Source organism: Sphaeramia orbicularis, chromosome 15, assembly GCF_902148855.1.
Source record: "Sphaeramia orbicularis chromosome 15, fSphaOr1.1, whole genome shotgun sequence".
Taxonomy (NCBI): domain Eukaryota; kingdom Metazoa; phylum Chordata; class Actinopteri; order Kurtiformes; family Apogonidae; genus Sphaeramia; species Sphaeramia orbicularis.
Window position 1 is genome coordinate 8,904,473 of NC_043971.1, and position 19,078 is coordinate 8,923,550.

Genomic DNA, 19,078 nt, shown 5'->3' on the forward strand with positions numbered 1-19,078 from the left:
TTAAGCCTCAATTTGTCATATACACACGTACATTATAAGTTACAGATCACATGGCCAGTTATTGTAAGATTTTGTCATGATTTGTGAATTATACTGTTAAAATATTTTAGTTAAAAACACTCACTTAAAAATGATGCACTGTTGAAAAAATATGTTAAATTGATTTGTTAAATGAGCTAATTTGTTGATCATTTAAAAATAATATACATGTGTGTATATATGTATGTATGTGTATATGTGTATGTGTATATGTATGTGAGTAAATCTCTGTATGGCAAGTTTGCTAAATCTAAGTTATTTAGGCCACTACTGAGATGGTTACATTTATGTTAATTGAAACCTTATTGATTTATTTTAGGTTTTGATATTCAGTAGTACTTGCTTTGCTCTATTATAAGCCTGATCATTTTTCTAATTTGTCTGTTTGTTTTTTTTTTAAATTTTGCAAGGTTTTTCACCTGTGCCTTTGTGAAATAAAGAACACATTAAGTGCACTGAGTGAAGTCCTCCGTCTGTTTGTGGAGTCCATTCCCTTTCAAGTGTGGGAAAGCTTGTACCTCAGCAACACTTGACAGTGGATCTACAAACAAAACATTGTGTAATGGGCAGAATATTGTTAAAATTGTACTTGCTTCTTTTAAGACATTTCAGCTTATTCACATTTTTTTGCAAAATTCTACTTTGTTTCAGTGTAAATACATGAAAATATTTACATTTACAAAGAGAAAAATTTGGAGTTGTCATTATTTCTATGTTATTATGATAGTATTTTACTGATCCTGCCCACTTGAGATTGAATTGGTCTGAATGTGGAACCTGAACTAAAAGGATTGTTAATATTTTAGTGTAATTTTTGCATTTCAAAAATTCATCCCAAGGGCCGGACTGGACCATTTGGCAGGCCGGATTTGGCCCCCGGGCCACAGGTTTGACACCTGATTCTTATATATTCATGGGTTTTGTTGTTTTAGTTGCATATCAGCCGACGCAGTGGACGCTTATGCATCATCCCATACACTGACATTCAAACCATTACTTTAACTTTGCTGTTCTTGATAAACCTGATCTGCAGTAACATGTTTGAATGTAAATCAATTGCTAATAAAAATTGGGAATATGATAAAATGTGAGAAAACATCAGATTAGCTGGATTAACCCTCCGGTATCCGGGTGTGCCTTTTAGGCACACTTTGCACTTCGTGTTGAAAAACTTCATATTATTTTTCACAATTTAAATAAGGTTAGAATTCAAAAGTTGTTCATTTTTGCATGATCTTTAAAATTCTGGCCACCAACTAAAATGTGCACATTGTAAACAAAAGAAAATGACCAGACTATCATCTGTCTCCCAAGTGTGCCTAAAACGCACTATTTCTTCCATTTGATATGTATGATTAGGGCTGACCTTGATTCACAAAAATAAAATCAAATTAGAGCAGAAAAATAAATCAATATATAATATTTAATAGTTTGATTTATAGGTGTGCATTTTTGGCACACTTGGTGACAGAAGCTAGTATTTTTGAACATTTGACCTAGCGCCAAAAATAATAATAATGCAAATTAACCAATGTTGCTGTTAATTATTGACATATGCCAGGCTGCAAAAATCAAATAATATGTGATCCACTTTTGTAGTATATTGACAAAAATTTTTTTGTGTTTTTTGCATCCAAAAAAATGGTTTGTTTACATTACAAACACAGCATTTAAAGGGTTAAAAAATGTGATAATTATTGAGTATTCGGTATTTTTATTTACAGCTCGAGTTGATGAAATAGAAAAAAGTGTAAAAGAATTAAAAACAAACTGTCTGAATTTTTTTTTACATTATTCTACAAGTGTGCCAAAAAGGCACACTTAGTGCTTAGTAAGGGCCTTACTGGACGGGATACCGGAGGGTTAAGAATGTTTTTATTTTATAGTTTTTACACAGTATATCACTTTCTGATATTGCGTTCTTTGCTTCAAAAATTAAACATGGTGTCCAGCACAGTGGACATTTTTGGAACTCCATGAAAAATTATGAAGGTAGATTTGTTGTTTGTTAACCAAAAAATAAATAAATAAAATTTCAATTTAAAAAAAAAAAAAAAAAAAAAAAAAATCAATAGAGAAAAAAAATTCACTTCAATCAAAGAAAAAAGTGTTCAAATGCAATTTTTTGGATCGTAAATTTTTTTTGCATTCAAACACCGTTTTCTTATTGAAAATTTTTTCGGTTGAAGCAATAAAGAAACAAATCTACCTCCATAAAAAACAGGTTTACTAAAAAAAATTCAGTCGCATAGTTTTTTCATGCCTAAAGAGGAATAAAGACACTCGGGAATAAAATCTCAGCTAAGGTTCTCATAATTCATGCATGAAAGGGTTAATATCACAACAGCTGCAGACGCGAGACTGTGTGTATTTCTGTATTTCACCGGATAGGAAAAAGTTCCAGGGGAAAGAAAAAACTCTTTAGAGTCTGCTAGCATGCCTTGGATTCAGATGAATATGCGAAAATCTTTAGAACCTCATCCAACAATCAGTCATGGCTCTCATGACTTCAGTCAGCAGCCAAATGAGGTGGAACATTTGAGGACATCACAGCGAAGGGACGGAGTCTGACAACAGTTCATTAAATTTGATTTGCAGCTTTGAATCTAATATTTATCTGCAAATCCATTAGAATTACTGTTGAATGGAGTTTTGGCAGAAGTAGAGAAGATTACATTTATGCCACAACTGGCATTTCATGATTCGATGACGTCAAAGTAAACATGAGGTTTGAGGTTAAGGTTTTAAATGACCAATTTATTCACCAAATCTCAGGTTTTTACAGATTAATCGACACATTTGTATTCAAGCTACGTGAATCCAGATGCTTTGGATGCAGCTCTGCTATGTTTGACAGATAAGATTCAAAAAGAGATTTAACCCTTTCATGCATGAATTATGAGAACCTTCGTCAACATACTTTTCCTGAGTGTTTTTATTCATCTTTAAGCATGACAAAAACAATACGATCCAATTTTTTCATTTTTTTTCGTTTAAGGAGTTCCAAAAATGTACACTCAGCCGGACACCGTGCTTTTGATTTTTTAAGCAAAGAAACATGTATTTAAAACTTAATATCCGGAAGTGGTATGGAAATCTATGCAATTAAAACATTTTTATGCTGCTTATCAGATAATTTCCCACGTTTTAACATATTCTAATACTAGGTATTATTCACTTCATGGAGATAATATGCAAAAAAAAACAAAAAAAACGAAACTGTTTTCTATGTTGATTAACACTAAAACAGGGGTGTCAAACATGCGGCCCGCCAAAGGGTCCAGTTCAGCCCCTGGGATGTTTTTGCCAAGTGCAAAAATTCCACAGTCTTGAATTGAATTAAGCAAAAAAAAAAAAAAAAATTAGCTTGAATTACGGGAAAAATCTTGAATTAAGCCAAAAAAAAAATCTTCAATTAAGTAAAAAAAATCTTGAATTAAGCCAAAAAAAATCTTCAAGTAAAAAAATCTTGAATTAAGCCAAAAAAATCTTCAATTAAGCCAAATAAAAAAAATTCAATTAAGCAAAAAAAAAAAAAAATTCTCAAATTTGGCAAAAAAAAAAAAAAAAAAAAAAATCTTGAATTAAGCCAAAAAATAATAATCTTCAATTAATTAAAAAAAAAAAAATCTTGAATTAAGACAAAAAAAATCTTCAAGTAAAAAAATCTTGAAGACAAAAAAAAAAAATCTTCAAGAAAAAAAATCTTGAATTAAGCCAAAAAAAATCTTCAATTAATTAAAAAAAAATCTTAAATTAAGCCAAAAAAAACCTTCCAGTAAAAAAAAAAAAAAAAAAAAAAAAAATCTTTGATTAAGCAAAAAAATCTTTAATTAAGTAAAAAAAAATTTTTTGAATTAAGCCAAAAAAATCTTCAATTAAGTAAAAAAATCTTGAATTAAGCCAAAAAAATCTAGGACAATTTAATTTTTTTTCTTTGTTTTAGTGCAAAAAATAATATTAAATTATGAAAATATTTACTTTTCCAAACTATCCTGTAACACTAGAAGGTGAATAACCCGAACAAATATGAAGAACCTGAAATGTCTGAAGAAAATTAAGCACAATTTTAATCATTTTAATTCCTGTTCCTCAGTGTTTAGAGTCTTTATAGATCTGATCCATAATGCACATGGAGAAATGAGAAGTGGAGGCAGAATATTGTTAAAATTGCACTAAATTTTCTTAGGTTCTTTAATTTAAATTCAATTTTTTCAGGGCTTTTTTTTTTGGTTTTTTTGGATAGTTTATAAAAGCAAGTATTTTCATAATTTAATCGTTTTTTTTTTTACACTAAAACAAAGACAAAAATTTGGAGTTGTCATTATATTATTATTTTACTGGTTCGGCCCACCTCAGATCAAATTTAGTTGAATATGGCCCCTGACGCCCCTGCACTCAAACATGTCACTGCAGATCAGGTTTATCAAGAACAGCATAGTTACATGATGTCCACTGTGTTGGCTGATATGGAACTAAAACAACAAAACCCATGAATATACCAGAGAACAGCTGTCCACTGGAGTGACCGCTGTGCATGAAAGGCTTAAATACAAAAATCTAAGAAGTGGGACCAGATACAAAACCGACTCCAGAACTCAAACTGACAGTATTTCACCAGGTTTACTTCTGCTTAACATTCATTAAACTCAAACCGGAAACAAGAATCTGATAAAAACAAGAAACACTCAGCATCCAAGTCCATCTCCTACCTTGAAAAATGCAGCGTTGACTTTGCTCTGATCTTATTTCAAAGTCTTCGAGCGTTGCCTCTGTTTCCCCATGACAGGACGGGGCCTTGGCACTTTCCCAAGTATCCACAGCAGCAGGACTGGAAGTGTGAATGTTTCCATTCAGATCCAGACTGTGCAGGCAAACTTCTCCGCTCCCTCCCCAGACGGAGGCTATCACGGGTGCAGTGGCGGTGGCTGCCCTTTCCAGGCTCTTTGATGGAGGCTGCTCATTAGAACATCTGCAGGGGGCGCATCAGGGGGACAGCAAACACACACAATGTGCTCAAAGCTACTGACAATTAGCTCTTATGAAACACATAAAACCAAATCGTATGTACGTCATATGTTCAGGGTTCCTACAGGTTTCTACAAGTTCAATTTAAGATTTTTAAAAAAAAATTTATTAAATGACACATAATATACAGTTAGATCTGTTTACCTGTTGGATGTAGGTTTGTCCCTTGGTTGTTTATTGTAAAGCGTCTTAGAGTACTTAGAAAAGCACTATATAAAACCGATGTATTATTACACTGGTCAACAACAAATTTATTGTTGAAGTTTTTTGAGCTGATTTAGGATAATTTTGGTGTGCTGAATCCAAAAAAAAAAAAGTACTTAAGTACTTAATGAAAAAAATTACTGAGTACTTCCTGAGTAACATCATATTTATTGTTCTTTTAAATTCAACAATTAATCAATGAAATGTTAAAATAAAATATATAGGGGGACATTACAGCTAGTTACAAATATACCTGGTAATAACACTGGTCAACAACAAATTTATTGTTGAAGTTTTTTGAGCTGATTTAGGATAATTTTGGTGTGCTGAATCCAAAAATCGCATTAATTTTGCTCAATCAGGTCAACTTTCTGAACTATGCTACATATTGGCTTTTTAACATTTTTGCTTACATTTATGGGCATTTTCACATCATATGATACAAAATTCTTTCATATTTCTTGCAATAAACGAGTTGGGAAGATTTTACTTTTGACAATTTATGATTAATTTTTTTTTTTAATATTACAGGTGAATGAAATGGCTTCAACTAGAAGATCTTGCAAAAATAAGCCTGACGTATTCTGCTACATCTGCGGTGAATACACCATTGTACCTAACAGGAATCAAGTCACAAGTTTCATAAAGTGTGCTTACCGATCTTATTTTGGTATTAATTATTATATTTTGTGAGAAGATCAAATTTTTCAAAATCAAATTAGCAAAAAAACCTGACCTGATTGAGAAAAACAGATGTCATTTTTGGATTTAGCGGTGCAAAATGCTCCTAATTCAGTTGAAAAAACCTAGACAACTTGCAAAAAACATTTTTTTGTAACCCAGTGTAATTATTATTACTATTATTATTATTATAAAAAATGCAGGATACTAATTTTGATCACTTACTTCGCAAAGAAATGCATATTTATATTTTAGAAGAATGACTCCCCTCCATCTTTTAAGATTTTCCATGATCAGTTGTCTTCTTTTTTACCTTTCGAAAAACTGACTTTGGATAAATGTAATCGGGGCCGTCTCTTTAATGAATTTTGGTTGCCTTTACTTTCCGGTATGAAGAAAGTTTGACTTTGTACATCATGAATACTGCCCTATTACTGCTATTTATGTCACAGCATGCATCATTATACTCATGCTTATGTTGTTACCCTTATTAATGTTATTGTGATGATGATGATGATTACACTGGGTTACAAAAAAATGTTTTTGCAAGTTGTCTAGGTTTTTTCAACTGAATTAGGACCATTTTGCACCGCTAAATCCAAAAATGACATCTGTTTTTCTCAATCATGTCAGGTTTTTTTTGCTAATTTGATTTTGAAAAATTTGATCTTCTCACAATCTGCGGCCAAACTTTATCTTTGGTCACCAAGTTTAACCCTTTCATGCATACTGGTCACTCCAGTGGACAGCTATTCTATAGCTGTTCTCTTGTATATTAATCGATTTTGTTGTTCTTTTCGTTGTCTTGGTTTTTTTTTTTTTTTTTTTTACACATATCTTTAAGTTTTAAGACACTACATATCTTTTCTGACATGAATTGGTAACATTATGTAGATCTCTCCTGAGCATAAACCCCCAGAATCACAAGCCCTCCCCATAGTTTTCATACAATTTATCACTGAATTCATGTTTCTGGGCATCAAAAATTAAACGTGTGGTGTCCAGCTGAGTGGACATTTTTGCAACTCAATAAAAAAATAGGTTCATGAGAATTTTTTTTTTCATTACTATTTTTTTAATGTATTTTTTTAAATTTATTTTAAAATTATTTTTATTTAATTTTTCAGAAGAATTTTTTCAATCGCATTGTTTTTTTCATGTCTAAAGAGGAATAAAAACACTCAGGAAAAAATTTTGGTTAAGGTTCTCATAATTCGTGCATGAAAGGGTTAATACCAAAATAAGATTGGTAAGCACACTTTATGAAACTTGTGACTTGATTCCTGTTAGGTACAATGGTGTATTCACTGCAGATGTAGCAGAATACATCAGGCTTATTTTTGCAAGATCTTCTAGTCGAAGCCATTTCATTCACCTGTAATATTAAAAAAAAACATTAATGATAAATTGGCAAAATATAAATCTTCAGAACTCGTTTATTGCAAGAAATATGAAAGAATTTTGTATCATATGATGTGAAAATGCCCATAAATGTAAGCAAATATGTTAAAAAGCCAATATGTAGCATAGTTCAGAAAGTTGGCCTGATTGAGCAAAATTAATGTGATTTTTGGATTCAGCACACCAAAATTATCCTGAATCAGCTCAAAAAACTTAAACAATAAATTTGTTGTTGACCAGTGTTATTATTACTAATTTTTTTTTTCTTTAGACTTTTATATTTTTGGCCTGTTACTTTTGAGTGTGTTTAGTTGGTTTATTCCTTTAGGGGTGGGAGGTGGGAAGAGTGCACAAAGGAAAATTGCAAAAAGTAAGACCCAGTATCACTATGTATATATTGTATCTAAAGAATTTTCTTTTGTGAAATAAAGATATTAAAAAAAAAAAAAAAAAAAAAAAGATTTTTTTAAGACACTTAGAACAGAATTTAATACCTATTTCATGGCCGTACTGGAAAAATTTTGCGACTCCTAGAATTTAGGAAAAGGTATTAATTTACTCCGACACCTTCGTTCCCATTGTTATGAGTTATTTTTCATCGAGTGCTGCACAGTTAGTGATAATTGGATCCTAATTTCAATATAAATTATGGGGTGGAAATGAGTAGACGAAGGTAACTTTCTTTGCAGTTTGGACATTTAACAGACACATTTACACACAACACAGCGAACAAATTTATGGCAGCATAAGTTAAGACCTAACATCAAATTTAACCCATAAAGACCCAAACATCCACCTGTGTTCTAAACCATCTGCTGATCTAAACTATTTAATACCTGCAGATCCATTAATTCTATCAATACATGTAAGTAATTGGTGTAAAATACAGTTAGCTTAGTTGTATACAAAAACAATAGCAAAAAAGGAAAGCGTGAAGAAATAAAAGCAATAAATGATACAAATAGAATACACTAATAAAGCAAAAAAAAATAAAAGTATGTATAAATCTACAGGAAATGGAAGTAAATATACAGTATATGCATACAAATTGCAGTAACGTGAATGTATAAGTTAAATCCGTGTAAGTAACAGCTGTAAAATACAGTTTATCATCTTTTCATGGTCATCAGATACGACCCATTTGGGCATTCAGAGGCTCCGTAGTTACCATGGAAACACCGTCATCTTCTACAACATTAATTCACCAGTAAAACCCATGGAGTTGGGTCAATGACAGTGGATGGACACACTGGGTTTATACAAGGAAAAAAAAAAGAAAAAATGTACAAAATATTAAATAATATGAGGAAATAAGCAAAAATTAAGGAAAAATCAGTAAGATAAGCCACAAACTGAACAAATATTTGAGAAAGAGTCATAAAATAGGCAACAAAATGAACAAAAAAAGATAAGCAAAATGAATAAAAATGAACAAAATTAATTAAAAAATGAACAAAATAAGGTTGTAGCTGTTTGTTTTTATGTTCAGTTGATGATATTTTTGACTGAAGAAGTCACTTTTTCTTCAGTTTTCTTTGTTTTTGATAAAATAACCCTCACCTTTAACCTGAGCTTTTATGAACATCTACATGAGGAATTAAATATAGGAAAACACATGGTTTACACTGAGAAAAACAAAATACAGAGGATAATATAATAAATGGTGATAAATCACTTAAGAAAAGTCAAATATAGAGAAAAAAACTATTTTGGAAGTGTCACAAAAGTAGTACTGGGTCTTTATGGGTTAATATGTTTTAAAAGACCTTTTCTTAAGGTATTAAATGCAGATTTTTAAGAATTTTTAAGACCCCATAGGAACCCTGCATATCCTCCTGAGACCCAGCAATGCATTTTTGTCCTCTGTAGTGGACAAGAGTTTCACCGCTTTGTTTAAAACAAACAAACAAACAAAAAAACAACTGTCCACTGCAAGGGACATTTAATTAAATAAAAATTTTAAAAAATCTGAAAAACAGTGGCATCATACGGTTTCCAATCAAGGCAATTATGTCATGTAAAACACCCAAAACTTTTACTTACTGGGTCTCAGGAGGATATCCAGAAAAATACATACAGTCAAAACAAAACCAGCTGAAATCAAATACAAGACAGAATAAAGATACTGCTTTAACCCTTTCATGCATAGTGGTCACTCCAGTGGACAGTTACTGTACAGCTGTTCTCTTGTATATTCATGGGTTTAGTTGTTTTAGTTCCATATCAGCCAACACAGTGGACACTTATGCATCATCTCATAAACTGCAATTCATACCATTACTGTAACTTTGCTGTTCTTGATTGGTTCTTGAGTGGAAATCAATTGTTAATTGTTATTTTTTGCATATTATCTCCATGAAGTGAGAAATAGTTAGTATTAGAATATGTTAAAATGTGAGAAAACATCAGATTAGCTGCATTAAACATGGTTTCATTTCACTGTTTTCATATCACTTGATGATATTGGGTTTTAAATACATGTTTCTTTGCTTCAAGAATAAAATTCATAGTGTAGCTGAGTGGACATTTTTGTACATCTTTGTAAAAAAAAACCCCAAAACCTCAATCTCATTGTTTTTTTTCATGTCTAAGGAGGAATAAAAACAGTCAAAAAAAAACCAAACAAACAAAAAACCTCAAGTAAGGTTGTCATAATTCATGCATGAAAGGGTTAAAGTGAAAACACAGCGGGATGTAGTTACCCGTAGCAACAAGGCTAAAAGAAGCAAAAAAGTAAGATACCAAAGAATCACATCGAACATCTTGCAGCTCTTCTTCCAGTTGAAGATATTGCAGTTTACGTGCCACAAAAACAAAAAAAACAAAAAAAAACAAAAAAAAAAAAGTGTCCGATATTTTCACACAGTGGACGTCTCTCAACAAAACAGCCGATGAAGCTGCTCCCACCGTTCCCAACACATAAAGTGGAATAAATAAATAAATGAAGCCAATGGGTGCACAGCCTGAGGTGTATATCTGTATCCCTGTGAAGCTGTGATGTTTCTCTACCACAGCAGATTAAAGGCTCTCTCCACAAATTGCCATGAGCAGAAGAGCAAGGCAGCGGCTGGATGAAACGCCGTATGGAAGAACGCACAGGCCGGTCGGACCCTGTGCTCAGCCCCAGCTCCCATACAAATGAACCCAGAAGTGAAGGGCAATGGATTTGTTTCCTTCATTCATTTATTCACACACTTCAGACCCCCCCCCCCCCCCCCCGATGCTCTGGGTTATTTGTCGGAAAATCAGTAACAATGCAGATGAGGCTTTACATGCATCTTCAACGTCAGTATTAACACAAACAAACAAACATACCGCCAAGCTGTTACCATAGCGATCCCATCTGCAGCCGGGTCAAGTTTGTGTGTGAAGTGTGTTTTGTGTTCATGCTGATTTAACTGTGGAGCCAAAGTGGGCAGTGGGGGAGAGGGGGCCCGGACCACTCTAGGGTCTATTTACACAGAATGAAGAGTACATTAGTGTGTCTTGTGTTGAAAATAGCGTCATTAAATTCAATTATTAATGAATTTGTTTATATAATGTCCAATGAGAGGTGAAAGCAGGGGTGTCAAATTAATTTCTTCCAAGGGCCACATTCAGTCCAATTGAATCTCGAATGGGCCGGGGCATCAAAGTAACAGCATCATAACCTAAAAATAATTTTTACCTCCGCCAAGGAGGTTATGTTTTTGCCAGGGTTTGTTTGTTTGTTGGTTTGTTTGTTTGTCTGTCCGTTAGTGTGCAACATAACTCAAAAAGTTATGGACAGATTTGGATGAAATTTTCAGGGTTTGTTGGAAATGGGATAAGGAAGAAATGATTAAATTTTGGTGGTGATCGGGGGTGGGGGGGCCCACGGGGGGGGGGGGGCATTTCCAACAAACCCTGAAAATTTCATCCAAATCTGTCCATAACTTTTTGAGTTATGTTGCACACTAACGGACAGACAAACAAACAGACAAACAAACAAACAAACAAACCCTGGCAAAAACATAACCTCCTTGGCGTGGGGGGGCCCATGGGGGGGGGGGCACTGATCAGCCTTGGCGGAGGTCTGCGCTCTCCGAGTGCTTCTAGTTTGTTTGTCTGTCTGTCTGTTTGTCTGTCCGTTAGTGTGCAACATAACTCAAAAAGTTATGGACAGATTTTGATGAAATTTTCAGGGTTTGTTGGAAATGGCATAAGGAAGAAATGATTAAATTTTGGTGGTGATTGGGGGTGGGGGGGCGCAGACCAGAAAATTTCATCCAAATCTGTCCATAACTTTTTGAGTTATGTTGCACACTAACGGACAGACAAACAGACAGACAAACAAACAAACAAACCCTAGCAAAAACATAACCTCCTTGGCGTGGGGGGGCCCACAGGGGGGGCCACTGATCAGCCTTGGCGGAGGTCTGCGCTCTCCGAGTGCTTCTAGTTTTTTTCTTTTTTCTTTTTTTAATTTAATTTTTTAAAAATTTTATTATTATTTTTAAAATTTATTTTATTTATTTATTTATTTATTTTAGGGCTGGCCAAGTTAACACATTATTACCGCATTAACGCATTCATTAAATAATGCCGACAATTTTTTTTTTTTTTTTATCTCCCGTTAATGCCGTTCTGCCTATCAAGCAAGTCTTAGTTCATTTATACATACAGACTCTTATTTTGAAACTCATGCTTTTATTTTGGTGCTCCACACGTACTTCAGAACCAAGCGCAGGTGCCGGTGTAGCTGAAGAGAAAAGCCAGCGAACAATTCGAGTAATGCAGAATCAAACTTTGTTTAACTCCTGCAGTTCAACACCTGTATGTATCAATCATTCTGTTGTTTGCTAAATAATTTCACATGCAAACGTGCCGTTAGAAACATGTTTATGACGTTATTTTGGATGTGTTTATTACAATGTGTTATTAACATGTTTAAGCTAATTCGTTTATGCTAGCAGTCAGAGATGAGTTGCTAATTCTTTATGCAGGCTCATGCTAAGTTTACGTAAATTCATTGGTTGTGTTTAGGTATAATATGCCAGTCTTTGAACTAACCTTTACTTATTTACGATGTGATTAGCTCGATGCTAACTTGAATGGGAAAATCCATAGACACGCTAACGATTAGCATTTACAGATTAATTTAAGATTTACGTCTTTTTATCCAGCAACAAAGGTTCGCATCAGAGATATTTTATACTATTCATTCTTACAACAACTGAACATAAAATACTCACAGGCAAACGTTTTTGGGGCCATACAACAGAGTGAAAGAAACGTTAGTTCGTGCTTATGTCTGAACTGACTACGGGAACACTGAAAGGACAAAACATACGTTAGTGCAACTTATTCCAACCACTAGAGGGCCCCCTTTGCTTGCTTTTAACAACTGAACATCACATATTAATGGGCTTATTAGTATTAGTACTTATTAGTGGGTTTAAGACTCCTGTCAATCACTCACAACTGTAAATAAACTGGTGGGGACATAAACATGGAGAAAAGTACCAGTCTGTTCCATGGACATTTTCATTTTAAATGTCTTCAGATGGTGGGGTTGAGAAGGACACAGTTGTTTGGAAGAACTGACATGTGGAATTATTTTTATCACCGGAGTACTTCAAGTCTGAAATATCACTGAAAGGAAATACACGCTGTTGATGCTGGCACCCCCCCCCCCCACCACCCAAATAACTATGCAATTAATCGCGATTAATTGCGATTAAAAAATTTAATCGATGCCCAGCACTAATTTATTTATTTATATTTTTTTTATCAAAAAAAAAAAATAGAAATAATAATGACAACTTCTCCCTCTTTGTTTCATCACTGCAAAAATCTAAATCTAACCAAGTGTGTTTTTCTCATTTCTAGTCAAAATATCTCATCACACTTAAAATAAGACAATCACCTAAAGAGGAACTTTTCAGTGAGATATAAGAACTTATTTTTAGACAATTGAGCTTGAAAAACTTATTTCAAGAAATCTTCAAAAGATAATTTTCACTTGTTCCATTGGCAGAATTATTATTTTTTTGTTTAATTCAAGCAAAAAAAAAGTTTAAGTTTTTACTTTTGAGCTGTTCACAAAAGATGTATGAAATTTCAGGATGTCAAGATGTCTTTCATTTTTGTAAAAGGAGATCCACAGTTGCACATTTACCAAATTATAGTTGGCTTAAACTGTGAAACAAATGCTAATTTTGGCTTTAGAGCAATTTTGTCCCAGGGAATTGCCATATTGAAGTATATCACACATCAGTCCTTCAGATTTTGGTATTTATTTCTCAGGTTGTAGTCATATTGTGGAGAATGAAAAGAAAAACAAAAAAAGCATTTTTCACTGTAAATCATGTATTTCCTTCGATTTAATTTCCTATATTTAATTTAGATGTTCATGAAAACAGTAAATTCAAAGGTAATTCTATCAAAACAGAGAAAACTGAAGAAAAAGTGAATTTTTTAGCAAATATATCATTAACTGAACATAAAAACAAGTGTCTCCATCCACTGTCATTGATCCAACTTCATGGATTTTACTGGTGAATCAATGTTGTAGAAGATGACGATGTTTCCACTTTTGTGGAAGTTCTCAAATGATTTTTTTCTCTCTATTTAGCATTTCTTAACCAATTTGTCACCATTTATTTTGCATTTTTCCTGTGAAAATCAAGTATTTTCCAATATTTAATGTACTGATCATATAGATGTTCATAAAAGCTCAGGTTAAACACAAGGGTTATTACACCAAAAAAACAGAGAAAACGGACGAAAAAGTGACTTTTTCAGTCAAATATATCGTTAACTGAACATAAAACAAGTGTCAACGACCACTGTCATTGATCCAGCTCCATGGGTTTTACTGGTGAATCGATGTTGTAGAAGATGACGGTGTTTCCACGGTAACTACGGAGCCTCTGAACGTCCAAATGGGTCATATTTGATGACCATGAAAAGACGATAAACTGTATTTTACACCAGTTATTACCCCACCCCCCAGGTACTGCTTTTGGTTTGGTTTGCATAATTTTTCTTTTCCTTTGGTTGTTAACACTCTAGCAGCAAAACTACTGGGTGAATTCATATCAAATTTGGTTTACAGATTGTCAGTGACCCAGAATAGATGTCATTATATTTTGGGAAAAGTAGGTTAAAGTACAGATTTTTTATGAATTAAATTTTTTTTTCCCATTTACTTACAATGGGTGAAATTTCAAATGTCTGTAGCAACAGAACTATTTGGTGAATTCATGCCAAATTGGGTTTATAGATTGCCGGTGACCCAGAATAGATGTCATTAAATTTTTGGAAAAATAGGTTAAAGTTTAAATTTTGTAGGAATTTTTAAAATATTTTTTCTTCTCCCATTTACTTACAATGGGCGAAATTTCACGTCTATAAAAACATCAATTTTGTTTCCATTTACTTCACACTTGGTACATATATAGAGACAACTGATATGTTGACATCAGCACACGCATAGACATGATGACATCAGCAGGATCGATGACAAAATAAGCAACAATACGTGCAAGGGGTGGGGTTTGTTGTGCCTGGAACCACATGTTATAATATTATCTACTGTATTTTAAGTGAAAATCTGGTATTTTCCTATTTTTAATTTAGTGATTGTGTAGATGTTCATAAAAACTCTGATTAAAGTTGAGGGTTATTATATCAGAAAGAGAGAAAACTGAAGAAAAAATGGCTTTTATCAGCAAATATATCATTAACTGAACATAAAAACAAGTGTCTCCATCCACTGTCATTGATCCAACTTCATGGATTTTACTGGTGAATCAATGTTGTAGAAGATGACGATGTTTCCACTTTTGTGGAAGTTCTCAAATGATTTTTTTCTCTCTATTTAGCATTTCTTAACCAATTTGTCACCATTTATTTTGCATTTTTCCTGTGAAAATCAAGTATTTTCCAATATTTAATGTACTGATCATATAGATGTTCATAAAAGCTCAGGTTAAACACAAGGGTTATTACACCAAAAAAAGAGAAAACGGACGAAAAAGTGACTTTTTCAGTCAAATATATCGTTAACTGAACATAAAACAAGTGTCAGCGATCACTGTCACTGATCCAGCTCCATGGGTTTTACTGGTGAATCGATGTTGTAGAAGATGACGGTGTTTCCACGGTAACTACGGAGCCTCTGAACATCCAAATGGGTCATATTTGATGACCATGAAAAGATGACAAACTATATTTTACACCAATTATTTGCACGTATTGAAAGGATTAGTGGATCAACAGGTATTACACAGTTTACATCAGTGGAGGTTTGGTTCTTTATGGGTTAAAATAAAAGACACATGCTTGAAGTGGTACTCACAGTGTGGATGAGCTGTAGTTAACCAGGCAGTGCAGTACACCCAGCAGGTCTTCTTCCCAGTACAGGTCACTGAACCTCTCCTTCACCACACTAGCAAACGTTTGGTACTGGAGATCCTTCAGCGAGAAGATGTACTCCCCTCGGAAAAGAGAAAAAGTGTGTTTTTTTAAATGAATATGCATGAAAAGTCAACAGAGAATAATATGTTTTGAGCTTTTTTTTTTTTTAACATAATACACATACTGAAGGTGCTGGCTAGTCTTACGCAGAGATAATCAGATTTGTATCAGGCTTAGTCATGTCTTTAACCCTTTCATGCATAGCGGTCACTCCAGTAGACAGTTATTCTACAGCTGTTCTATTGAATATTCATGGGTTTTGTTGTTTTAGTTGCATATCAGACAACTTTGCTGTTCTTAATAAACCTGATCTGCAGTAACATGTTTGAGGGTAAATCAATTGCTATTTGTTATTAGACTGTAATTAACAGTTTTCTTAAATTTTTTTTTTCACGTTATCTAGATGAAGTGAATAATAACTAGTATTTAAGTATGCTAAAATGTGAGAAAACATCAGATTAGCTGCTTTAAAAAAATATTTCATAGTTTTCACACAGTATATCACAGGGGTGTCAAACATACGGCCCGGGGGCCAAAACTGGCCCACTAAAGGGTCCAATCCGGCCCATGAGATGAATTTGCAAAGTGCAAAAATTACACTGAAGATATTAACAGTCAATGGTTTCAAAGTCATTTTAGTTCAGGGTCCACATTCAGCTAAAATCAATCTCAAGCAGGTTGGACCAGTAAATTACTATCGTAATAACCTATAAATAATGACAACTCCAAAGTTTTCTTTTTGTTTTCCTGTAAGAAAATGAAATAAAATAAAAAATACTTGAAAATATTTACATTTACAAACTATCCTTTCACAATAAAATGTGAATACCATGAACAACCTGAAATGTCTTAAGACAAATAAGTGTAATTTTACTAATTTCTGCCTGTTATTAAATGTTTTGTGAATTTGTAGATCCACTGGGATCTGTAAGTTGTAATGCACATGTGTGGATGATAAACTGAGACATAATATTGTTAAAATTGCACTTGTTTTTTTCAATTTCAATTCAATTTCAATTCAATTTCAGGTTGTTCATGTTATTCACAATTTTTAAAGGATCGATTGTAGATTTAAAAACATTTTCATTATGTAATTAAAATTTTTTCACTCTAAAAAAATAGAGAAAAGTTTGTAGTTGTCATTATTTATAGGTTATGTTATTATTTTACTGGTCCGGCCCACTTGACATTGTGTTGGGCTAAATATGGCCCTTGAACTAAGATGAGTTTGACACCCCTGGTATATCACTTTCTGATATTGCATTTTAAATACATGTTTTGTTGTTGTTGTTTTTTTTTTTCAAAAATTAAACACACAGTGTCCAGCTGAGTGGGCATATTTGTAACTCCATAAAAAAACAGGTTCATAAAACATTTCAATCACATTGTTTTTTTCCATGCCTAAAGAGGAATAAAAACACTCAGAAAAAGAAAATCTCGACTAAGGACCTCATAATTCATGCATCAAAGGGTTAATATCTGCAGTACTGGTTCTGTGTTCCCCTGCAGACAAATGCAGCATTCAGGTTGACTTCAGTTATTCTTAGACATAATCAGACCTCAGTGGATAACACAACTACGATGGTCTTATATGAAATAAAGCTTTGTTTTCAACTCCATACCAGAGCATCTTTACACCTCGGTCTGCTGACTGCTATGGGGGAGAATACTCCGCTACGAATAAAAGCCCTGCATTCAAAAATGTATTAAAGTACGTACATATTATCAGCAAAATGCACTTATTGTATGAAAAGTAAACAGTCACTGTGCAGTTAAGTGTAGTCAGTGTTTTACTGTTTTTCTTTTTAAGTTATTTACACATGTGCATTATAAATACACAAAACATTTAGTAAAAGGCATAACATTATCATTATTTATTCAGTTCAATAAAAAAAAACGTTATTTGTCCCCAGGGGGCAATTCAAAGGCACATGCAAGCAGCATGACTGTATAACGCTTTTATACAACCCAAAGAAATCTACAAAAATAAAACTAGATATGAAAGAAAAAAATATAATGAATAATAATAATAATAACTAGAAGCACTCGGAGAGAGCAGACCTCCGCCAAGGCTGATCCGTGGCCCCCCCCGTGGGCCCCCCCACCCCCGATCACCACCAAAATTTAATCATTTCTTCCTTATCCCATTTCCAACAAACCCTGAAAATTTCATCAAAATCTGTCCCTAACTTTTTGAGTTATGTTGCACACTAACGGACAGACAAACAAACAAACAAACAAACCCTGGCAAAAACATAACCTCCTTGGCGGAGGTAATAATAATGATAATAATAATAATAATAATAATAATAATAGTAGTAATTATGCATAATAAAAGTAGTAGGGGGTGTTAAACTCATTTTAGTTCAGGGGCCACATCCTCCTAATATGATCTGAAGTGTAAAATAATAACATAGTAACCTATAGATAATGTCAACTCCAAATGTTTCTCTTAAGTTTTAGAGTGAAAAAAAGTAAAATTACATCATGAAAATTTTTACATCTGAAAACTATCTGTAAAAAAAATTGAATATGAAAAAAACTGATATTTAGTAAGAACAATAAGTGCAATTTTAACAACATTATGCCTCAGTTTATCATTTACACATGTACATGACAAATACACAAAACATTTAGTAAAAGGCATAATATTATCTTTATTTATTCAGTTCAATAAACTTTTTTTTTTTATTTGTCCCCAGGGGGCAATTCAAAGGCACATGCAAGCAGCATGACTGTATAATACTTTTATACAACCCAAAAAAATCTACAAAAATAAAAATAAGTATGAGAGAAAAAAATCTAATAAATAGTAATAATAATAATAATAATAATAAGAGCAATCAGGTAGAATAAAAGTAGTCGGGGGTGTTAAACTCATTTTAGTTCAGGGGCCACATCCTCCTAATATGATCTTAAGTGTAAAATAATAACATAATAACCTATGAATAATGTCAACTGTGTTTCTCGATGTTTTAGAGTGAAAAAAGTAAAATTACATTATGAAAATTTTTACATCTGAAAACTATCTTTAAAAAAACGGAATAATAAGAACACACAAAAAGAACTGATATTTAGTAAGAAAAATAAGTGAAATTTTAACATTACGCCTCAGTTTATCATTTACACATGTACATTACAATTTACAGATCACAGTGGATCTACAAACACAAAATATTTACAAACAGGCAGAATATTGTAAAAATTGCTCTTACTTCTCTTAAGACATTTCAGTTTGTTCATATTTGTTCAGGTTTTTCACTGTTTTGTGAAAGGACAGTTT

The 19,078-nt window shown here is 33.0% G+C and overlaps 1 protein-coding gene across 1 annotated transcript in view; it reads right to left on the reverse strand.

The window, feature by feature from the left end:
* Nucleotides 1-19,078, reverse strand: part of kndc1 (kinase non-catalytic C-lobe domain containing 1) — a 214,492-nt gene that overhangs the window by 85,822 nt on the left and 109,592 nt on the right. Inside the window, exons 16-17 of the mRNA XM_030156898.1 lie at nucleotides 15,677-15,815; nucleotides 4,752-5,011 (exon numbers count right to left, since the gene is read on the reverse strand). Of these exons, the coding sequence (XP_030012758.1) occupies nucleotides 4,752-5,011; nucleotides 15,677-15,815 (399 nt within the window). The remainder of the gene's footprint in view (nucleotides 1-4,751; nucleotides 5,012-15,676; nucleotides 15,816-19,078) is intronic.